The sequence below is a fragment of the Orbicella faveolata genome, unplaced genomic scaffold (genome assembly GCF_042242905.1).
Source record: "Orbicella faveolata isolate gen_17 unplaced genomic scaffold, um_ofav_v1 contig_15, whole genome shotgun sequence".
Lineage (NCBI taxonomy): Eukaryota > Metazoa > Cnidaria > Anthozoa > Scleractinia > Merulinidae > Orbicella > Orbicella faveolata.
This window is the reverse complement of record NW_028301542.1, coordinates 2763019-2782500: the sequence shown is the minus strand read 5'-3', so window position 1 is coordinate 2782500 and position 19482 is coordinate 2763019. Positions and strand designations below refer to the sequence as shown.

The following is a 19482-nucleotide window of genomic DNA, read 5'->3' as shown; positions in this document are numbered from 1 at the left end:
AGAGATGGACGCGCGCGAAGAAGGATTTAACAAGGTCATGGAGACTGGAGAGAGAATGATTGACAGCGGACACTTTGCAGCTGATGAGGTCAGTGGGTTTCTTTTCTTTTTTTTTAAGCAATGACGTCATTCGTCATCGCTGTTTATGCTGTTGCCCGATTGTCCAGCGCGATTTATCCCTTCGAGCCAAAGAGCACTGGGAACTAGGGTGATTTTTCGTTCCGCCATCATTGTTTTGTTTTCTCGGATGCTTGGCAAAGTTCGTTTTAATCGAAGCTGTATAATACAGACGAACTGTGAGTTAAAAGTGGTGAATGGGTCTTCAATGCAGCAAATATGGCTAACTGGCCGGTAATTAGAAGTCAAGAAAGTTTTGGTGCCTTAAAATAATTTTTATTTTATTGCATGGATCCATGGATCACTTCTGCATACATTGCGTGCCGTTCATTTCTTTAATCGGTCCCTTTTCTACCATTGTTATGGACCAACTCCATGACAGCGTTGGGAAGATAAGTTTTGTTTAGAAGATGAAATATTATACAAGCATTTGGTGCATAGTTCAGTGTTCTCTTATCTCTATATGTCCCTAGAGTTCTTCTGGCTATTGTACGTCGCTGTTAAAAATGGCTTTCGTAGTATCGTCTCGGAATTTGGATGTTTTATTGGACTGTGAAATAAGCTGCAACATTGAGTTGATTTACAGAAGTGCATATGAACGGATGACAATATATTTTAACGGTTTTTGCTTGTGTATTTTTTCTTTATTATTTTATTTATTTACTCTTTTTTTCTTTGAAGGAAAGGTATTGTTCAAGATTCAAACTTTTCTCCCTGTACTCTGTAATCACTAAAGATTGGTCGTCTGTAGGAGCACCTTGCGAGCTTTTGCTTTTGTTCTGCTTATTCGCACCTTTTTTGTTTGTTTGTCTTTTTTAGTCAACGTTTCTTTTTCTTTCTCATGACTGTATTTTCCTTTCAGATCGCCGAGAAGCTGGAGCTTCTCGTAACAGAACGGGAAGGTTTGTACGCGACGTGGGAAGATCACAAAACAGAACTTGACCAGGCGTACGACTTACACGTGTTTCTGAGAGATGCCAAACAGATTGATACCTTAACAAGCACACAAGAGGTAAAATCGCACGTTTTCATTTTCGTTTTTGAGGGGCTTACCGCTGGCAGTGAAATAGTGGCCGTATTAGGCATAACAAGAATCAAGTATCATAATCGAAGGGTTTACTGCGGTGTAAAACCCTGTGAAGTTTTCCTTTGTGTTGGATGTATTGTGTTCCGTTCAGATCGTTTTAAGCTTTTTTGATATCTTCATTTATACGTCATTGGCGAGTTGTTCAGTTTTTTTTATAAATTTGCTTAGTTCCTTGCCCCCGAGTGGGGGATAGGGCCGGATTTTGTACATTTAGAAGAATCAAAATCGAGACAGAAATTCAAAGTAATTCTGCAACGTGTAACGCGTTCAGAGGGCCCTTTGCCATTTGCTATATAATTACGGTGGTACCCCGTTAATCCGGTCACTAACGGGCCACAAAAATATGGCGGTATAATTGTAATTAGTAAGATTGATTAATTAACTGTAGCGATTAATTTACATCGTAATGACTTTTTCAGTTCATCTCAAACAGATTATTTAGTGGCGAGTAGAGGAAAAAGGATTTTTCTTCTTTTCGACATAGGGTATTTACCCCCTCACAGATTCACATGTCAACCCAGCTGCCCTGTATGTCACGCGTTCACTTTTCACACGCTGTAACACATTCATTAGGCTGTAACGCGTGTTCTCGTCTGCAGGTTGTGCTCGCCGGAGCAGAACTCGGTAATAGCGTGGACGAAGTTGATTCTTTGCTCAAGAAACACGAGAACACAGAGAAGCTGATAGCCTCACAAGACGAGAAGGTGGCGAACCTGTGCGAATTTGGTAAAACGCTGGTAGCAAATGGCCATAACGAAGCAGAGAAGATAAAGGAAAGGGTTCATGCCGTGTGCGAGCGAAGAAACAAGCTGAATGAGGAGTTACAAAAGAGAAGACACAAACTGGAGGAATCCAAAAAGATCGCACAGTTTTACCAAGGTGTGATCGAGGTAATAAAATGGAAAAGATACAAAAAAGGACAAAAAGCTATGGAAAGCTCCGTTACCTTATCCTTATAATCCCCTATATCAAACACGGAAGACTTTGTTTGACCACATTTCGAAACACCGAGAAGAGAGTTGAAAATAGGAGTCGCAGCGGAGTATTTTTGACGAACTTCGAGGTGTTTGGAAATGTGGTCAAATACTGTCTTGACTGTCTTGATATACCTTCTCAATCGAAACTAAAACTAAGGAGAAAACGGAGAAATAAAATCGAAAAAAATCTGTGCTAATTAAGATCAGAAATCCAAACTCCGTCACGGTCATGATTTCCTTTGTTTAAACTTGATGAATTATTTTATCTTTTTTTATTTTTATTATTTTTTTTTACTTGATGAATTATTAATGAGTTTGAGAAATGATGTTATATAAGACAGAAATATGCCTAAACAGACTCTCATCTACTGTTATCCACGTTAGCTGATGTGTTTTGAACAAAGTTCCTCTCCTAAATAAGGTCTCCTTACTAATGAGACCCACCTCCCCCACTTTTCTGAGAAAGTTCTTCCAAAGTAACCGGGGTATTAATAGAACTTTGACGCACTAAGTTATTCAATACAGAAAAAATTATCAAAAGTCGGAATAACGTAGATGGCCTAGTCAGTCACGTTTGTCCCACTGACAGATCTCAAGCTGCTTTATCACGCTCTGCAATCTTATCAAACTGACTTTTTCCCGCATAATTTCCTGGCATATTCTTTCCTGTTCCCAGTCGGAATCTTGGATTACAGAAAAGCTCCAAACTGCAAGCGATGATAGCTACAAGGACCCAGCGAACTTGGAGAGCAAGCTTCAGAAAAACAAAGCGTTTGAAGCCGAGCTCACTGCCCACGAGCAAGCTATAGATGCCGCGCGGGAGACTGGTGAAGAGCTTATTACATCTGGGCATTTTGCGGCTGATGAAGTGGAACGCCGTATCGAGGCTCTATATCTTCACTGGGAAGAACTTCTGGAGGCATCTGCTAATAAGGGCAAGAGATTAGAAGAGGCTAGAGACCATCAAAAGTTTAACCAAGAGGTGGATATAGCAGATTCGTGTATCAGCGAAAAGGTACGTACATATACAGGAAGGTACCAGAATGATAACGAGGGAGTTTAAGAAAACCAAGATGGCAACGGCAACGGCAACGTCGGGTAAGCAAAAAGTTTGATGAGAGGAACAATGGCTTTTTACGTGCGTTATAATTCTTTACCGTCCTCTGCAAAACAACAACGTGAAATGATCAAATTCTACGTTGTCTGGAGAACGTGAACGACGACGGCTAGTGTTTTTTATGTTTCTATTTCAAATTTATGGCTGTGTTCCAGATTCAGCATCGTGATAGTTTTGACAGTGGTAAACAAATAAAAATGACTTTGGAGTATCGGGAGATTCGTAGGTCAAATATAAATTCATCTTAAGTCGACGTTGTCCTCAGCGTGTCCATCGTCGTTACTTAAACTCCCTAATATCCTGTATGAAGTCTGTGGATGAATATGTTTTGGGACATCCTTACCCTGCTATCGTATCGTTGTTTGATGTTTGTTTTTTTCGTTTTGTAGGAGGCCGTGGTCTCTTCGGAAGACACTGGACGAGACTTTGAGCATTGTCAGCGCTTGCAGAAGAAAATGAAAGAGTTTGATCAAGACCTAGCAGTAGAGGCTGCCAGAGTAGAGACCATCAACAAACTGGCAGAGAAACTCGTGTCGCAGGGTCACGCTGGATCAGCGGATATCACCAATCGCCAGCAGGCGCTGAACGAGCGCTGGAATCGGCTGCAGGACCGAGCTAGTGAGAGGCGACAGCAGTTAGCTGAGGCGTGCGAGATGCACGCTTTTGACCAGGATTGTAAAGACGTTTCTGATTTGATCAGTGAAAAGGTATCCCGTCCATTACGAAGTGATCAAAAAAAAAAATTGGAAACAGAAATTTAGGAAAATTGCGAGGTTAGGTGGAAAGTTTCGTAAACATAGTGGATCTCTTTGGCTGCTGAAGTTAAAGGAGTTACGTCACGGTTTGCGCATCTTAAAAAGTTTAGCCTAAATTTTTCAAGTTCGTCAGTTGTAATCCGTGTTAATCTTCTCCATCCTTAACCATCCTTGTTTCTTTATGGTTTATTATTACCTCTTTAGTGTTTGTCTATCTTAGCAAACTATTATTTTCAGGTTTCTTTCAATTTAAAGGTAATTTTGTACGCGGCCAAAATAAATTAACTACAGCTCCCTCGTTTTTCAGGCGGTAATACTTTCAAGTGACGACTTTGGACGTGATCTGCCTGGTGTCGAAGCACTCCTGAGGAAGCACGATGACCTGGAACGAGACTTGACCGTTATCGAAAGCCAAATGGAAGCGCTCGAAAGCGAGGCTCGGCGATTAGCTAGGTCCCAGGCTCACATGGTACGCGCCATCCAGGCCAAACAATCAGAAATTATAGAAAACTGGGAAAGGCTAAATGACTTGTTTGATGAAAGGTAAAAGTGTGTTTCTGATTTTAGTTTTTGTTACTGTTACTGTTACTGTTACTGTCACTGTTACTGTTACTGTTATATTGTTGTTGTTGTTGTTGTTGTTGTTGTTGTTGTTGTTGTTGTTGTTGTTGTTGTTGTTGCTGTCGTGATGAAAAGTAAGGCTCTGGTTCTGATAAAACCTTTGTATTTATTAACTAGGAAGGGAAAACTTGAAGCCAACCGACTCCTTCAAATCTTTCTGATGGATTTCCGTGATTTGATGGCGTGGATGACAGATCTAGCCATGAGAATTTCATCCGGGGAACCTGCTAAGAACGTCAGAGAAGCCGAGGCATTGCTTGAGCTGCATACCGAGAGAAAGGTATCATATAAGACTTGAGCTGATGCTGTTGTTGTTTTTCTGGCATGGATGTTTATTCAGGCCCCATTCACACTACGCCGGAGGAATTTGAAAACGAAGGTTTCACTCTGAAAACGCTTCAAATTTTGTCCGGCCACACTACGCCGGAGAAATTTAAAAACGCAACAATCACTGCTCATTTTGGATTTGTGTTTGAGGAAAATGTTGTCAGGAATATTACACAATTATCATAACGTAATCCTTTTCAAAAAGCCCCGTTCTCAAATTGTTTTCCATCGTCACGAAACATCATAAATTCCTTCGGTTTGAAGAGCGTTTTTTGAAAGCTCCGTTTTCGTGACGGATTAGTGTGGACGGTACGCCTAGCCGTAGAAATAAAGCCGCGTTTTTAAATCTCTCCGGCGTAGTGTGAACTTTGCCTTAGTAAAATCTGTCATAAAGCATCAAGCATGCTTTGCGCGAATTACATCGTTTGGACATGGAAAGAAACGAATTCTGGGTCAAGTAATTTCCTTTACATGCGAGTTTTGAAGTGGCTACTGTCCCTAAATTCTAGACATCTAGCAAGATTTTTCACCTTTAAGAGCTGAAGATAAGTTAGAAGTCTCGAAACCCTGTTTAATTTTCCCATACATATATTTGTAAATTCTGAAGGCTTGGACTAATGTTTAAGAATACATCATTGTATGTATTTCAAGCACAGCCATACACTTCAATTGAACGTTTCTTCTGCAATATCATTGGAAAGATATCTTAAGCTTTCAGATTGTAATTATTTCAAAAATGAACTTTTTGCAGATTATTTGAGACAAAAAATCGGATTTCTCTTTGTTAGTCATAAGTCCCAATGATTCTCTTTTTCGTTTCTTAGGGTGTGATCGAGGCCCGCATGGAGTCGTTCAACAGTGCGCATGCGTTTGGTCTCAGTTTAGTGGATCAGGGTCACTTCGCCGCAAAAGAGATTCAGGAGAACTGTGAGGAAATGAATCTAGTCAGGGACGAGCTGATGGAGTCTTGGGAAGAAAAACAGATTGAGTTATCGCAGTCTTATGAGCTGCAGGTGAGTCACAATTGAAAATGTCTAGTCTTCTACGCTGCTTGGGTCATCGCTTGTCATCTCTCGCTCTCAGCGTAAGGCCCGGGCGAGAGAGGTTAAGGGCGGGAGATGATTACTGACATTTCAGGCTACTCGTCATCTAACAGTTCAATTGACGTGGAATGTTGCGGCACGTTTCAAGTAATAGCTGCGAAAGAGACTCAAAGGAAACAAAGGAAGACAAGCAGCAAACAGATAATAAAAACACGAACAAAGGTGGTTAGAATATGGAAAAACCGAGACGGATTGTTACCGCCTGCTACAGACCTTTAGTTATTTAAGTTAAATTTTTCGACATGTTCCCTCAGCGGCAACATAGTTTCTAGCCTGTTCCAGGCTCTCGGTCAGTGGAGACGGTCGAAAAAGCGGGAAGGCGACTGCCCCGCTCGTCGCTGATCCCGCTCGTCGCTGATCCCGCTCGTCGCTGATCCCGCTTGTCGCTGATCCCGCTCGTCGCCTGGCCGCTTTTTCGATCGTCCCCACTGACCGAGAGTCTGGAAGAGGCTACATGGTTCCTTGATGTTGAAGAAATAATCACTATTTTCTATCTATATAATTATTACTTCAAGTGATCTGTATTATGTAGCCTGCGAACGCAGACGTATTTCCGGCTATCAAAGTACGTCTGCGTTCCCAGGCTATGTATTATGCCGTTTTGCTTCTGCACTCTATATGTATTGCACATTAATAGTAACTCTACCGTATATCCGTTGTTTCTGTCTTATAAAACTTCTTTCGAATGTACTTCTGACTGTGGAATTGCGTCTTAAGTCTTCTTTTCACTTGCAAGTATTTATTTGAGACCCCACGTGTGACTTCACTGTTTTAAATCCTCCAACTCTCCTGTGTTTTCTTTCAGCTGTTTCTGCGAGACGCGGATCAAGCCGACGCGTGGATAGCAACAAAGCAAGCGTTCCTGCAAGCAGAGGAATCCAGTGATAGCCTGGACACGGTAGAGTCGCTTCTTAAAAATCAGCTCAATTTCGAAAAATCGCTCACAGCTTACGAGGAGAAGATCAAAGCTTTGCAGCAGACCGCTGATCAGCTGATACTGCAGGAACACATAGACTCCAGTTTGATCAGGAATAGGAGTGAGGAGGTCTTGGAGAACTGGAAACGACTAAAGAAGTTGGCCACTGCAAAGATTGGGGACTTGGGCGAGTCCAGGAAATTGTTCCAGTTTCTCAGGGACGCTGAAGAGGTAAAGGCATTGAGTGGTCACTTTTCTGCATCCAATTTGTGTGGCGCAGGTCTTATTTCGAAGGTAGCCCAGGGCTCACGAAAAGTGCCCTCCAGTCGTCTGGGGCAAGTAGATTTTCCTGTGGAGCAAGTTACTTTTCATGTCCACTTGTCCGACAGAGGCCCAGAAAAGTCATTTGTCAATCAAGTCATTAAAAAAAAAACAAGAAAACACTTGCCTCGGGCAAGCGAAATTTGAGAGTTACTTGTCTGAGGGGCAAGTTCGAATTCAATTTTTTTTCGAGCTCTGTAATTCCAGGAGAAATTCAATAAAAAGAGGTTAATTTCATCTGCATTTGAACAGACGTCCCGCATCTAAGTTCAATTTTTTTTTTGCACGTCACAGATTGAATCGTGGATGAACGAGAAACTCCAAACAGCTTCCGAAGCCTCGTACAGAGAGACATCCAATCTGCTACAGAAACAGCAAAAACATCAAACATTCGAAGCCGAGCTAACTGCGAACAAGGGACAGCTTGACAATGTTCTCCGTGCCGGACAGACGCTGCTCGAGTCCGCGCCCCGATCACGTGAAACCGTGGAAACGAGACTTAAAGATGTCAACGACCTGTGGAGACTTCTGGGTGATATGTCGAGCAATAAAGGTCAGCGGCTTAAGGAAGCCATTCAAAGACAAACGTTTGAGAAGAATGTTGGAGACCTGGAAACATGGATTACGGAAGTGGGAAACACTCTGGCGTCCAAAGATTTCGGACGGGATGTAAAGAGCGCAAATAATCTGATCAAACGGCATCAGCTGCTTGAGGCGGACATAACGTCGCACGAGGAGAGAGTGAACGAGATCTTGATTCAAGCGGCTGAGTTCGTAGAGGCTGATCATTTCCAGAAGGATGAAATTGAAGACAGGGCGAAGGCCGTTGCTGAAAGGTGATGAATGGAGCGTCCATTTCTTAAACACGAAAGACATAAGTATGCGGTTTACGGGAATATAGTCAAATATCGGTTTACCGTATCTCTTTTTAATTCCACTGACCTTTTCTGGACCAGTCAGTTCTAGAGAAGTTGACTCGAGTCCGTCTCTGTCTTGTCTTGAGCAATTGGTACTGATCATTGAAGAAATTTTTTCGGTTATTTCTGTGAATGTAACGCGCATCAAAATTCTATCCAAACAAGTGAAACAGCTCCCCAGGTTTTGCTTTGTCACGTTTTAAATTTGCACTTAATCAAAGAAGTTTAAGTTGTAAAAACACCGAAGAAGAACAAGTGTGGTTAAACTGGGGATTGACAGAGAGGGATTACGAACGGCAAACTTGAAAAAGTTAGGATACCATTTTTCAAGATACGGGATACCAAGACTTCCAGCATATTTCTGAAATAGAGACACTAGAGAATTATCTTCACATTTAGTGTTTTGTTTCGCTTCAGATTTACGCGCCTTTCTGAGCCGGCTGAAGCACGAAGAAACAAACTGCAAGACTCGCTTGCACTTCAGCGGTACCTCGCCAATGTGGAGGAAGAGCTGGCTTGGATACGAGACAAGGAGCCGCTGGTCAAGTCTGACGATCTTGGGCGCACCCTCCTCGGTACGAGACAAAATGAAATATAGATTTTCGCGAACATTCAAACGTTGAGTTCGTAACTTGTTTTTAAACCTTTTTTACTTGTAGGAGTTCAAAATCTCATCAAGAAACAAGAAGCAGTGGACGCAGAAATCACAGCGCATGAGCAGCTGATTAACACCGTCATGTCGACCGCTGACCAGTTAATTGAGCGTGAGCATTATGCCGCGGACGAAATCGAGGCTCGGTGTGCTGACTTGCAGGAGAAATGGGCTGAGCTAACGAGTTTATCAGCAACGCGTCAGCAAAACTTACAGGAATCCCAGAAGGCGCAGCAGGTTAGAAAGAAAACTGTGCAGGACCTGCAGAGAGCATGCGCTTGCGGGCTCTTATCATACTGTCCTGTTGAACTGTAATTTTCTTTAGCTTTTGTTTAATTTTCTTAAGAGTTTAGATTAAAAAGGAAAGAAATAAAAAATAAAGTAATGACAATTCACAGCAAAATTACAAAAGGTACAAGTAAAACAATAGAAACAACTACAAGTAACCAAAAAAAACTGTCTGGGGAAGAATGTTGTATGCACTCAAATCTCTCAAGGGATAACTTCTCATTTTATATATCGTTTCTTTTACTTCCGAATCCCAGATTTAATGTTATCTCAACATTTACGAACTGCGAACATTTCGTTCTTAAACTTGAAATCAACATGGAAAATGTCTTGCAAATAATTTTATGAGGCTGCGATGTAAACGTTATCTTTTGCGCTTTGTTAATGTTGGTGTTGACTTTATTCCCCAGTTCTACACAGAGGTTACTGAGGTGGAGACCTGGATTCGAGAGAAGCTTCCTCGGGTCTCTAGCGATGACTACGGCCGCGACGAGACTAGCGCCCAGTCTCTGTTGCGTAAACACGAGACTCTTGAATTAGAGTTAGACAGTTACAGGGCAAAGGTCAGCGATCTCAAGAATACATGCCATGCGCTGGTAACGGCTGGAAATTTCGACAAGGAGAAGATTCTGCGACGACAAGTAATGATACGCAAGTTATTTTATGTCTTGCATGATTAGATACTAACATCATGATAAAAAAAAGACTGACATCTATCTGCATGATATATCATCTCCAATATATTAGTTTAGGTCATGAAGCCTTCAAACCAATAACACAATGGATTACCTGACATTTCAGGCAAAGTCGAAATCTTGATAGATACACAGGTCGCATAGTTGCTTAAAAGTATCATTCGATTCGTCAATTAAGCATCCTTTATTGATATCGTATAACTGAGTTACAATCTTCACGCTTTAGTTTTTGATCTAGTTTGGCTGACACCGGGTGATGCACCAACGGTAAGATTATTTGAATTAACTCTAGCGCAAAGGCATTTGACACCAAGTTGGACATGGCCACTTTAAAGAGCTCCATCTAAAAAAAACACTAAACAACGAACATTCCGATTTGCATTCGCACTCAGTCATCAACTTGGCAGAGTGACCTCATAGTAATCTTTTCGCTCTCAGTCACTCGCATAATGATTGACTAACAGCTAAGATACCAGTTTTGACTTTGTACTTTCTTTATTTGTTTGTCAGTCGGAGATGGAAACTCGGTTCGGCGACCTAAGCGAGAAATCCTCTCATCGCCGTCAGCGGTTGCTCGATTCCAACCAACTGTTTAACTTTTTCCGAGAAGCCGACGAAGTCGAGTCGTGGATTGCCGAAAAGGAATCGATTGCCACTTCCGACGACTACGGTCGTGATCTCGAGCACGTGGAAACTCTACTGAAGAAGTTTGAGGATTTCACACGTGACTTGGTAATGTCAGGGGAAAGGATTGCCAGTCTTACTGCGCAAGCGCAAACCTTATTAGATGAAGGTCACAGCGAGGGAGATGTAAGTTATCAGTTTTTAGTTTGTCAATTTCTCTGTCTGTCTCTCTGTCTGTCTGTTTGTCTGCCTGTCTCTCTGTTTCTCTGGTTGGTTGGTTGGTTGGGTGGCTGGCTGGCTGGCTGGCTGTCTATTTACCTGTCTGTCTTAAGTCCCGCTCTGACCACTAAGCTGGAGTTATTTCTCGGTAGACCCTCGTTCAACTCCTCACTTATGCTTGTAAATAGCCAACTGGTTGGCCTCCCGCCAGCTGGAATTTTTAAGCCTATTTTGTTCATTGGATATCTTTGTTTTGTTTTTCAGTTTTTTGCTAATTGCCTATGAACTAGCTAGGTGTACATGTAGCTAAACGCATTGACCTCTATAAACAACAATATTTGAATACTTTTTTAAAAAATTGAACAAAACAGAGGTGTTTGTTTTAAGAGCTGTGTTTTTGTTGCAACAGGCAATAGAGAATCGTATGGACGAGGTCTGCACCATGTGGGACACGCTGAAGGAGAGAACCAACTCACGGCTAGAGGCACTAGACCGAGCCAGAGAGATCCACGCCTTCAATCGGAATGTTGAAGAAACTAGGGCCTGGATCCAAGAGAAAGAAGCAGCTCTGATGTTCAGTGACGATGGGGCACGTGACCTGAGTAGTGTCCAGGCCTTACAAAGGAAGCATCAAGGCTTTCAGGTCTGGAAATGTTAATATTTTGAATTTCATTTCATTTACATTGTTTTGATGAAACGTCATAGTTTGCGTTGCTGCGCCATATACACACTGTATAAAGTACAAGAAAAAAACTGAAAACCTAATCGAAAAATGGTTGAGCATTTGTATAAAAATCTGCTTTGTTATGTTCCGTCATCTGTCGTGAGTTTTTCCCAGAATGATAGTTATCCTTAAGTTGGCAGTAATGATAAAAGAAGTAAACATTGCGTGACATGGCTTCATTAACATGGCGTGATTTTAGAGTAACACTAGCGTGACATTTACAACAAAATCGTCACATTTGGTTTTCTTCTTCAGCTGGATCTCAAGGCTCTTGGCGAAAAGGTGGAGTCAATCGCGCGTGAAGCAGAGGACCTCGCCTCAAGGTTCCCTGAGCGACAGGAACATCTGGAGGAACAAAGGGACGAGGTCGTGTCATCATGGCGTCGCCTGCAGGAGAAAGCCAGCAGCAAGAAATCCAACTTGACACAATCTGAAGAGCTGCAAAAGTTTTTGAATAACTTCAGGGATCTCTTGTGAGTATTCGTCTTTTTGGTTTTGAATTTAAGGACGGTGCTTACTAAATACAAAGGTTTTTGCGCAAGGTTAGGACCTTGCGGAAAAAGTAGGTCTTTGCAAGGTCTATCGGAATCCACAAAGAAAAAATAGGGTAGCCGCGCATTTTTCCGAGATAATTAGCCTTGAATTTCAACAAAAATGCTGACATCAGCATTTTTCTGAAAAAAGAAGAAGATATTTCTTCACAACTTTCTTTAGAATTCGCCTTTACATACAGAAAAGCAAACACATTTATAAAGATCTGAAAACTACATGGTGAATGGTAACATAAAAACCATTTTTGGTATGTTTTTAATAACAAAATCGTTGCAACAGCACTTTTAACGTCTCTGACAGCCTTCCTCTGTTTCAGCTAAAATACAGTCTAAATATCTTTTGCTCACAACCAGAAACTAATCACGTGCTGAATAGGCTTGCCACTTCCACTACATAACATAAAATATAGGGATAGCATCGAAAATCCTCGAACACATTGTACATAGCCATGTGATGAAACATTTTGAACATTATAACATACTAACAGATTGTCAGCATGGCTTTAGGTCAAAAAGATCTACAGAACTCCAACTGATACTTACTATTCATGACATTGCAAGCTCTCTACAACAAAACAAATCTATTCATGCTGCTGTGTTAGATTTTTCGAAAGCCTTCGATAAAGTCCCACATCAACGCTTACTAATGAAGCTGGAGCGTCATGGTATCCATGGTAACCTCTTATCCTGGATGGAATCCTTTCTCACTAAGAGGGTTCAAACTGTCATCTGTGAGGGTGCAACATCTACCTCCTCCCCAGTGACTTCAGGTGTACCACAAGGATCAGTACTAGGCCCGCTGTTGTTCCTAACATACATCAACGACTTGCCAAATGGTCTAACCTCTACAGTTAAGCTGTTTGCCGATGACACCCTTTTGTACGGAGTGGTGGTTGAAGACTCAGATTGCGAAAATCTCCAAGACGACCTCAATAAACTAGAAACCTGGCAACATAAGTGGCAGATGCAATTTAACCCTTCTAAATGCAACATCATCTGTATTTCAAATAAGCAATGTCCTCCCCAACGGTCATATTTGTTCTGTGGGTCCAAACTTGAGCAAGTAGATTCTGCATCGTACCTAGGAATTAACAGTAAATTAAGGTGGTCTGACCATATCTCATCTATATCAAGCAAGGCGAGTCGATCCTTGGGGGTGATAAAGAGAAATCTCTGGAACTGCCCCAGGAAAGTACGCGAAACGGCCTACACCAGCATCGTCCGACCCAAATTGGAGTACGCAAGTGCCTCGTGGGACCCACATTACAAAAAAGATATTTCAACCCTGGAGAGAGTTCAAAGGAAAGCTGCTCGTTTTTGCCTTCAAAACTTCAACAACTCAGCAAGCGTGACAGACATGCTATCTGACTTGAAATGGGACACATTAGAAACAAGACGAAAGAAAAACAGACTGACTCTAATGTACAAACTTAGTCATAACTTAATGGACATAACCACAGAAGAACACAATACTAAACAGTGAAAAAAGAACACGCAACAGCCATAGGACGTTTTTAAGTTTTCTTTTTTTCCTAGATCAATGACAGAGTGGAACCTACTGCCCGCTGACTTAGTAAATTGCAAGTCATGATCTGATTTTAAGTTAAATTTAGGAAAACACGTGAAATGAGTAAAGTAAATTGTACTTAAGAATTATTTTTTAATTATCCTTTTTGTCTAGCTTATGCATATGTGCATATATGTTTGGTACAGTTGATGTGGTGTCTTGCGGGACTTTATCAACTAAATAAATGTAGATGTAGATAGGGGTAACCACGCGTTTTTTAAAGTTATTGATCCTTTTTTAAACTTTTTACGGTGCCCGTTACATTTTTTCCTGTCACCTCCCCAGTAAGTAAAACATTTTCGTATCTCGCACTTGTTTTGCGCACGCACTACGCTATCTGCAGGTAGATGTTTACAGTTGGATTTCAGTACAATTTTCGACAGATAACAGCTAGTTTTTCAGCTGGAAGACGTTAACAGACGGTGCATGGTTAGCGATATGCTGCTGTTCTGGTGTTCCTGCTTTAAGTACAGGTTCATTAAACTTGATTTGGTCACAGTAGGAAAATTTTGCTTTTTATTAAATCCATTTTGAAATCACTGGTTATCCTTGCAATCTGATTGGCTCTCAGTGGTGCGATTTATTCACGAATCGCACTATGTTTTGCTCTAAATCGCATCTTTTTCTCAGCCAATGAGACTGGGACAGTAAAACAAAACAACCAATCAGATTTCAAGATTAGTTTAAAGTAATCAATAAAATTCCAGGAAAATGAAAGGCAAAAAGCCGTTGTGTGGAGAATTTTGCAACTACTATTGCCAAAACTTCGTTGTTATTGCAGCTTTTTTCCAAAAAAAATTGACGAATTTAATTAATTACAGTTTCTGAATGACGATTATGAGCTCCTTCAGGCTGAAGACCTACTTTAATGGAAGTTTCCAACTTTCAGTGTCCATTTTGACGAATATTTTGGCGACTTTTCTTCAACATCTGCTCAAGATCCGTATGATATCAAGTCCAGTAAAACAAAAACAAACGAAAACACACAACAACAAATTCAAAGCCATCTCAAGAAGGTAGATGTTTCCAGGTTTCCGGTAGTTTCAAACGAAGCAACAAAAGAACTCAACTCTGTCGCTGTGAATAAACATAGTCAAAATAAGCCACACTGCACAAAATAGTGAATGAACGAACGTCTTACGAAGCCGGTGCCAGTCCCGCCATCTTGGAAATATCTTAAAACAAATGGCGCCGCAAGAACTTGACAAGGTCCTGAGTATTGAGTCCTACGCCGAGGTCACAAAAAGAAACGGAGATGATAACGAGCTGGACTCCCTTAAAATCATGCCATTAAACGGTATTTAAAAGAAAAAAAACGTACTATCCACTGGGCATCGTGCACTCGAGGGAGTTTCACAACTCAAAAGAAATCGATTGCAGAATTACACAGGATATGCACCTTCAAATTCCTTCTCCAAAGACAATGAAAAGTCTCAGCCTCAACCACAGAAGAAAGGAAGGCCTTCCATCACTGATTCAGGCGTCGAGAACTGAACTTTTGTACCTGAAGTAGACTATTTTCGTTCTGATTTCAGAACTGCTTGTTTCTTTGTCATGCTCGAATGAGCTTTCGTCACATGACATTGTTTTGCATACTAAATGAGACGTAAAGGCGTTTCCGGTTCCGCTTTTTTTAACAAACCGGCTACTGGAACAATACACCAAAAATCTAAAATTTAAGGCGATGAAATTGTGCGATTTCAAAATGGATCTAATAAAGTGGCAATTGAACTTCGGGTGGTGCAATTTTGGTCTGAAATCATACTTGTGATTTCAAATCGAACTCGCGCTGCGCGCTCGTTCGATTTTGAAATCACTCGTATGATTTAAGACCAAATTGCACTCCACTCAGTTCAATTACCATTATTAATTAAGGTGGCCGAACACAGTTTTCAAGAGCCTATGCCTAATTCACCATTACTTTTAAGCTATTTATTCTTTGGCGCCCGTTTTTTGCGAGAGTCAAGGTTAACCACAGAAGGGTTTATTGTCGCATTTTGGCTAAGGTGTGTGCTGTTGCCATGGCAACGGGGCTGGTTAAAAACAAGGTTTAAAAAATGTTTTTTGTTTGTTAAAAAAAAATCCAGTCGTTAGTTTTTTTTCATTATTTGCCCACTACGAATTGACATTAAATCCCTTCTGTCAACACTGTTCTAATAAAATTTTGACATAGGCGATTTTCGTAATTCGCCGTAAATCGTTTTCACTGCGTGTTCTGTATTATTAAAAATTCCCTATGTCAAAATTAAGATTTTTTGTAATAGATCATTCACGTGGTTTCTGAACTATTTTTTTGCCAAATTTCTTGAAATTCTAACGACTGAATCGTCAGAAATCGGCACGTTTCTGCAAAAGCAATCGGTCTCAATTTTTCCAGCAGCTGCGCATGCGCTGCATTTAACTGGGTTCTTTCGGTAACAAAGAAAAAGCTGAGAATTGCTGGGTTCTTTGCGTCGTTACCTTTTCTAACATATCTTTGAAATAAAAGACTAAAGCCATCAATACACTGCGTTCAATAATAGAGAAAAATAGCACAGATAGTGCGGGTGTTGAGTAAATAAAATGATCGCTCTATTGACGGCATGTTTGTTTTTGCAATCCTTGTGCGCGCGCTGAATTGCATCAGCAAAAGCGCGCGCGAAAACTGTGTTCGGCCACCTTAAGTCGTGTAATTGGCAGCGTAGTTGATGGCGTCATGTCAACCCAGCGCGCGCGTGGCGCTTAAACCATGCCTTGCGTGATGCGCAGAACGTGTGCGCACTAACAAAAGTAGGCACCGTCCTCCTTCCGAGATGTCGCCGAAGCTACTTCGGCGAGATTTCGGGTGGGTATCGTCGAGCTGTGGTTTTTAGATACCACGACGATGTGGCGCCAAAGTCTGACGGTGGGGTCACAGACGTGAGCGTATTTTAACTCAGTTTAGGACTTAAAGGAGCTCAGCCACGGTATTTTGAGTTATGTTGGCCACATACAAAATTACCTTTAAATGGTAGGAAACCTGAAAATAACAGTTTAATAAGATAGAGAAACACCAAAGAGATAATGATAAACCATAAAGGAACAAGGATGGCTGAGGATGGAGAAGATTCACACGGATTACAAACGACGAATTTGAAAAATTGAGGCTAAACTTTTCAATATGCGCAAACCGTGACTGAGCCCCTTTAAAGGAGCTACGTCACTTTGGATGACCCCGAAAAATTGTTAATTGCATTACTGCGGATGTGACTTTTTCCGAAGTGCTGTTTCAATTTTCTGTCGTTGCCTCACATGCGTTTTGAAGGCGGTGATTTAAAGGATCCCATTCACGGCATTTTGAGTTATTTTGGCCACGTACAAAATTACCTTTAAAATTGAAGAAAACCTAAAAATGTGAGTTTACCAAGACAGAAAAACACCAGAGATATAATTTTTAACCATAAAGAAACAAGGTTGGTTAAGGATGGAGAAGATTGACACGGATTACAAACGACGAACTTGAGAAATGAACGCTTCAGGACGTGCAAACCTGAAACCGATTGTTTTATTTTTGTAGGTCGTGGATTAATCACATGTCATCTGTCATCACCGATGACGAACAACCTGATGACGTCACGAGTGCAGAAGGTTTTCTAACACGTCACGAGGAACACAAAGCAGAGATAGACACGCGGCAAAAGAGCGTCAACGAGTTCTACGAAGCCGCTGATACCCTCATTGCGGACGGTCATTCTGCATCCGCTGATGTCAAGGAGAAAAAGCAGCGGTTGCACACAGCGTGGCTAGCTTTGCAAGCAACGTGGAGTGAAAAAGGTGATGAGTTAGAACAAGCTAAGGAGGTGCAAGTGTTTAAACGGGATGCTGACCAATTAGAAGCCTGGCTGAATGCACGTGACCTTGATCAGGAGTCCGGTGACGTAGGCGATTCGTTGGATGCGGTGGAAGAATTACTGAAGAAACACGAGGAGTTTGAGAACATGCTCCTTGCTCAAGAGATGAAATTATTGGGAATTACAAAACTGACGCAGCAGGAGCAAGGAATAAATAAACAGAGGGAGGAAGAGAATGAGCTGAGAGAAGAAGAAGAGAGAAGAAACAGAGAGGAGGAGGAAGAAAGGCTAGAAGAGGAACTCAGGGAAAGAAAAAGACTGGAGGAGATAAGGCAAAAACAAGAGGATGAAAGGAAGGAAAGAGAAAGAAAACAATGGGAGGAAAGAGAAAAGATAAGGGCCAAGGAAGAAAAGACAAGAGCGGAAGCAAAAGCGAAGCAAGAGGAGAACAGGAAACGGCAGGAAGCCGAAAGACAGCAGGTCATGTTAGAAGAACAAAGGAGGCGAGAAGAACAGAAAAATACACGTGAAATCTACGACAGAAATAAAAATGGCGTCACTTCCGCCAGCAGTCCTCGGGATCAGCGGAAGGCCTCGGTGTCGTCAACTTTAGAAGGTATCTTGCAGCGCAAACAGGAACTTGAATCTGGTGGGAAAAGGGCGCATGTCCGCGCATGGAAGACGCTGTACGCGGTGTTACGCGGGCACCAACTTTTCTTTTACCGCGAGAAGAAGGACGCGCAAAGTACAAACTACGCGGCTCCTCCTATTGACTTGAAAGATGGCTTTTGCGAAGACGCCAGTGATGTCGCCAGACGAAAGAACGCTTTCAGAGTGCTTTGTGACGACGATTCCGATTTTCTCTTTGTTGCCAAAGATCCTTCTGATCTAAAGCGCTGGATGGGAAACATTTGTGAGGCCGCTGGCCAAACTGATCTCCCCAGTCCACCTCCTCCACCTCAGGCTGCACGGTTACCGAGCCCGAAGACGTCACCGCGCACGCCTCGCGAGGAAACTGGCGGCACTCCTAAGCTAGCAAAGCCTTACGGGCGAACTCCGAAACCTCTTATCACCGTCACGAGTTTTGATGATGACGAGGATGTCCTTATTGATCCCCCTCCCCCTCCCCCTGTTAATATCCCCCCTCCGTCAATTCCGTCGGACTTTTCAAACGATGACCTTTTGGAAAGTGATCTTGAAGATGAAAATAACTTAGTCGCGGATAGTGGTAGTCTTCCATTGGTGCCTGACAGCCCCCCAGCAGTACCTCCCCCGGATTTTGCCGACTTCGATGACCCTTGCGATAGTGACGACCTCCCTGTTTTGCCAACATCGCCGCCTCCGGAATTCCTTTCTGATGACGAAAATGGCTTTGACAATGACATGGAGGATTCCTCTTTTGCCTATGTCCCTACAGCATTTGATCACCCCATCCCTCCCCCCAGGAGCAAAACTAAACCGACTCCTCCCCCTGTGGCGCCCAAACCGGAGGGGCGTCTACGATCAGACTCCGGGGAATCTTTAGACTCGGCGGGAAAAGGTCCCAAACCACCGGTCAAACCCAAACCCACGGTAGACAGAGCAAATCTAGCTGGTCAGCGGTCAACGGATAGTAGACATGCGCAAGGTACAGAAAAGTTGCGGTCAGCGGTGGACAGTCCAGAGTCTGCGCATGACGACAAGAGACACGAGAAGAGGAAAGGCGTTTTAGGGAATATTTTCAAAAAGAAAAAGTAAATGAATATCTGATATTACAATGCAGTACTGTAGTTAGTAATAGTAAATTTAAATTGCTCGTGTATATTTTAACATCATTTTTTGGAAAGTATTTTTAAACAACTTTTGTAGCCGAAATTGTAAATACGCACGTTTTAGGTACAGAATATTTAAAGATAGAACTTTTTACTATTTAACAACAAAGACTATGTTTATACAACTGTGTAGTTATAAATAAAGGTATGAACTAGAAAACATGATCCCATTTTTTCACAGATGGTTATTTTTTTTTTAAATTTAACTGAAAACCAACATATTGTTTCCCAGGATACTACTTCCACGACTTTTCCTCGCACGTCCCTGTTTTTCAGAGCGTAAT

At 41.9% G+C, this 19482-nt stretch overlaps 1 protein-coding gene across 2 annotated transcripts in view; it reads left to right on the top strand.

Annotated features, from left to right (window-relative positions):
* Positions 1-19358, top strand: part of LOC110053800 (spectrin beta chain, non-erythrocytic 5-like) — a 52441-nt gene extending 33083 nt beyond the window's left edge. For both annotated transcript variants that reach the window (XM_089287934.1, XM_089287933.1), the window contains 17 exons: positions 1-88; positions 980-1129; positions 1804-2094; positions 2858-3196; positions 3688-4005; positions 4361-4596; positions 4792-4954; positions 5826-6014; positions 6910-7251; positions 7636-8177; positions 8676-8833; positions 8918-9147; positions 9609-9839; positions 10404-10703; positions 11146-11379; positions 11716-11933; positions 17114-19358. The exon at positions 1-88 is cut by the window's left edge and continues 116 nt beyond it. In XM_089287934.1, coding sequence (XP_089144060.1) covers positions 1-88; positions 980-1129; positions 1804-2094; positions 2858-3196; positions 3688-4005; positions 4361-4596; positions 4792-4954; positions 5826-6014; positions 6910-7251; positions 7636-8177; positions 8676-8833; positions 8918-9147; positions 9609-9839; positions 10404-10703; positions 11146-11379; positions 11716-11933; positions 17114-19124 — 6040 coding nt within the window. In that variant the 3' untranslated portion in view covers positions 19125-19358. The remainder of the gene's footprint in view (positions 89-979; positions 1130-1803; positions 2095-2857; positions 3197-3687; positions 4006-4360; positions 4597-4791; positions 4955-5825; positions 6015-6909; positions 7252-7635; positions 8178-8675; positions 8834-8917; positions 9148-9608; positions 9840-10403; positions 10704-11145; positions 11380-11715; positions 11934-17113) is intronic.
* The last annotated feature ends 124 nt before the right edge of the window (positions 19359-19482 follow it).